At 43.9% G+C, this 3,420-nt stretch overlaps 1 protein-coding gene across 1 annotated transcript in view; it reads left to right on the forward strand.

Annotated features, from left to right (window-relative positions):
- STYK1 (serine/threonine/tyrosine kinase 1) overlaps nucleotides 1–3,420 on the forward strand; it is a 16,042-nt gene that overhangs the window by 416 nt on the left and 12,206 nt on the right. The window contains exons 2-3 of the mRNA XM_007469342.1: nucleotides 111–245; nucleotides 2,966–3,232. Of these exons, the coding sequence (XP_007469404.1) occupies nucleotides 111–245; nucleotides 2,966–3,232 (402 nt within the window). The remainder of the gene's footprint in view (nucleotides 1–110; nucleotides 246–2,965; nucleotides 3,233–3,420) is intronic.

The raw sequence follows: 3,420 nt of genomic DNA on the forward strand, positions 1-3,420 counted from the left end.
GCAGGAAGAGATGATCGTGTGGGTTGAGAGCTGAAGACTGATGGGTAGAGGGGAAGTCAGGTTAGTCTGCTTCTTCAATCTCTTCTCTACTTGCTTGATTTCCTACCTAGTTGTCCGGGAGCAGCAGTATGAAATCATCATCATCCCAACCCTTCTGGTTGGGATCTTCCTCATTCTCCTTGGGGTCATCCTGTGGCTTTTCATCAGAGAACAAAGAGAGCAACAGCAGTCTCCCGGACTACGAGGTAAAGTTCAAACCGGGGCTGGGCAGTGGCTCGGGGAAGATGGAGATTGTAGAAAATAAGGCACAAGCCTCAATGAACCCAAGTCTAGAGGACCCTGCAATGAGATGGTGGGTATGGGTCCCCTCCTGTGTAGTTGAGAGGGGGGTGAGCTCTTCTCAAGGAAATGTAATACATGCTTGTTAGCTGAAAGAAGAGTCGGCAAGAGAGGCCTCCTGTAACCTGTTTCTGTCTTCTTCGTCCTGTTGCACTATCAAACCTTTGGCCATGTGAGTGTCTAAGGACTGCGGAGCAAGGCTTGGGTAAAGCCCAAGGCTTTGTAACCAGCTTGGAAGGATGACATTTTATTCTACAATGCATGACAGCCCTACCCTGTTCTTCTGGATGTAAAGGGGTAGCCTTCATAATAGTCTTTGAAGCATTAGGTAGGAGGTGATAATGTGCTATTCTGGGGTACCACTGAGCATATAATGGAAGAGAATCAGCTCACACAGGAACCTCAGAGAAAAAAGAAGGAAAAAAATATCCTGACAGTAAATGAAACTCTACAGTGGCTGACCCCTAATCCTTCTCTAAACTGTATCCCAAGTCTCTTATAATTCACTCTTACAAAAAACTTCTCAAAGAACTTTGTCTAAACTCACTCTCACTAATTCTACTTGTCACATTCTCTTCTGAACAAACTAAAACAAGGCTTCCCCCACCCCTGCCCGCAATCCACCAAAAGAACTCTTTCCAAGATCACCAGCGTCAGCTCTGTTGGGCCTTCATCCTACTTGACCTGTCAAAGGCATTTGACACTACTTTGCACTTCCTCCTTCTTGAAACACTTTTTTCTTTCCTTTTAAATCTACAGCCACTTCGTAAATGATCTCATTTTCAGTCTTATGGATTCAATTATTTTCTCGATTCTGACTATAGTCCCCCTTGAACTCAGATTTTTATACTAAACCACCTACTTTGCAGTTTGGACCTAGTACACATCTAATACGTAATGTGTGTAAAACAAAGGTCCTGAAATTCCCTCACAATGTCCCCTCCCCACAGCCTTCCCTATCTTAGTAAATGGCAAGCCCAGCTCCCTATACGTTCAGTCTAAAATCTTGAAGATGTCCTTGACCCCTCTTTGTGTCACACTCCGTCTCTAATCCATTAGCAAATCCTGATAACGATGTCTTCAAAATAGACTCAAGCCACCCTCACCTCTCATAGATAATTGTAATACACTCTTAAATGGTTTCCCCACTTCTGCCTGTATCCTTTTATGCGCTATTGTCCCAGAGCAGCAGAATGATTCTTTTAAGGCATAAGTCTGTCCTCTCAATTCTCTGCATGAAACCCCCAGTTGTCTCTCAACTTAGAATGAAAAAAGACAAAATTCTTTTTTAAAATAATTAATTAATTATTTTGGCTGTGTTGGGTCTTTGTTGCTGCACGCGGGCTTTCTCTAGATGTGGCGAGCTGGGGCTACTCTTTGTTGCGGTGCGCAGGCTTCTCATTGCGGTGGCTTCTCTTGTGGAGCACGGGCTCTAGGCGCGCGGGCTTCAGTAGTTGCGGCTTGTGTGCAGGCTCAGTAGTTGTGGCGCACGGGGTTAGTTGCTCCGCGGCATGTGGGATCTTCTTGGACCAGGGCTTGAACCTGTGTGCCCTGCATGGGCAGGCAGATTCTTAACCACTGTGCCACCAGGGAAGTACAAGACAAATTTCTTTTAATGGCCTTACATGATCTGGGCCCGCTCTGGCCTCATCTCCTGTAACCCTCCAGTTATCCCCTTGGTTCCAGGGGCACTGACTTCATTACTCTTCCTCAAATATGTCAAGAATGCTCCTTCCTCAACCTCTGCACTTCTTGCTGATACCAGTATGGTTTGCTCTCAAACTTTTTCTATTTCTCAAAAGTCATCTTCTCAGAAAGACCTTTCCTGACCTTCAAACATAAAATTGCATAACTGATCCTTTTTCTTCCCCTCTTTTCCTCCATAACACTCCTTACCTAGTATATTACTATCTGCTTCCTCTCTCCTACCACTAGATGGTAATCTTCATGAGAATCTGGACTTTGCCTCTTCCTATCACCTAGAACAGTGCCTGGCACAGAGGAGGTGATATTTGTTGAATAAATGGATGAATTAATGAATGAATAAAGATTTAATAAAAAGAATGAATCTCTCTTCTCTAATGGAGAAAAGCTGGTTTAGAAAGGGGGAAAGTACCGAAAGAATTGTTTGATTGAGACTCTTGGAAATATGGAATAATTTGATTTTGGGGACAACTTGAGGGAGGAATAACTTTAGCTTAGAGTTGAGTAGTTATCCATACCGACCCTCCACCTTGGGAAGCCGTTTGATTGACTTTAATGATAGTCTCCACTGGCAGTTACCACCACATTTAGGTGTCTGTGGTTTGAATACCTATTCAGTAACTTCCTTAATTGTCTTCATACTATACTCATACTGAACTGTAATCCTGAGGAAGACTGAAATGAAATGTCATTACCCATCTTCAGAGGTCCATCTCCAGTTGTCTTAGAAGTAATGGGATTATTACATAAATTCTACAAGGTTTGGATTGATGCTGGTTCATAGAGAAGCATCAGAAGGTATCCTCACATTGGCCAGAGAGAAAAATTGCTGAAGGGACTCCTTGCTGGTTTGTTCCAGGTTGTGCTTTCTTGGAGTCCCTAGGCTAGGAAAAAGCTTGTTGGTGCCACCTCTTTGTTTTAGGTGTTGCCCACGTGCCTCCATCTAGGGGCCTAAGCTGGGAAGCAGCAAGACCTGAAGGAAGTGTGTTTGTACCACTTAAGGAGACATCGGTGGAAAGCCTTCTACGAACTTCCACACATGCCCTGGCTAAGCTGCAGGTGCCCCGGGAGCACCTCTCTGAAGTTCTGGAGCAAATCCACAATGGTAGTTTTGGGACCATCTACCGAACCAAGATATATACTGGGGACCCTGATGAGCCCAAGAGTGTTGTCCTCAAGGCTTTAAAAGGTAAAAGGAGAACTTCCTTTCCTCTTTTAACTTTTTTTACTGTGAGCCCTCAACAGTGAATGCTAACAGGCTTTGCAGACATTAAGATGTTAATCAACAGATAGTTGTGGTCACAATTGGGCACAGAATAAGAAGGGAATAGAAAGTAAAAACTCTGAAACAGAAAGGTTCTTCTTTGGGTCTTTACC

The sequence above is a fragment of the Lipotes vexillifer genome, unplaced genomic scaffold, assembly GCF_000442215.2.
Source record: "Lipotes vexillifer unplaced genomic scaffold, Lipotes_vexillifer_v1.1 scaffold395, whole genome shotgun sequence".
In the NCBI taxonomy this organism is placed as follows: domain Eukaryota; kingdom Metazoa; phylum Chordata; class Mammalia; order Artiodactyla; family Lipotidae; genus Lipotes; species Lipotes vexillifer.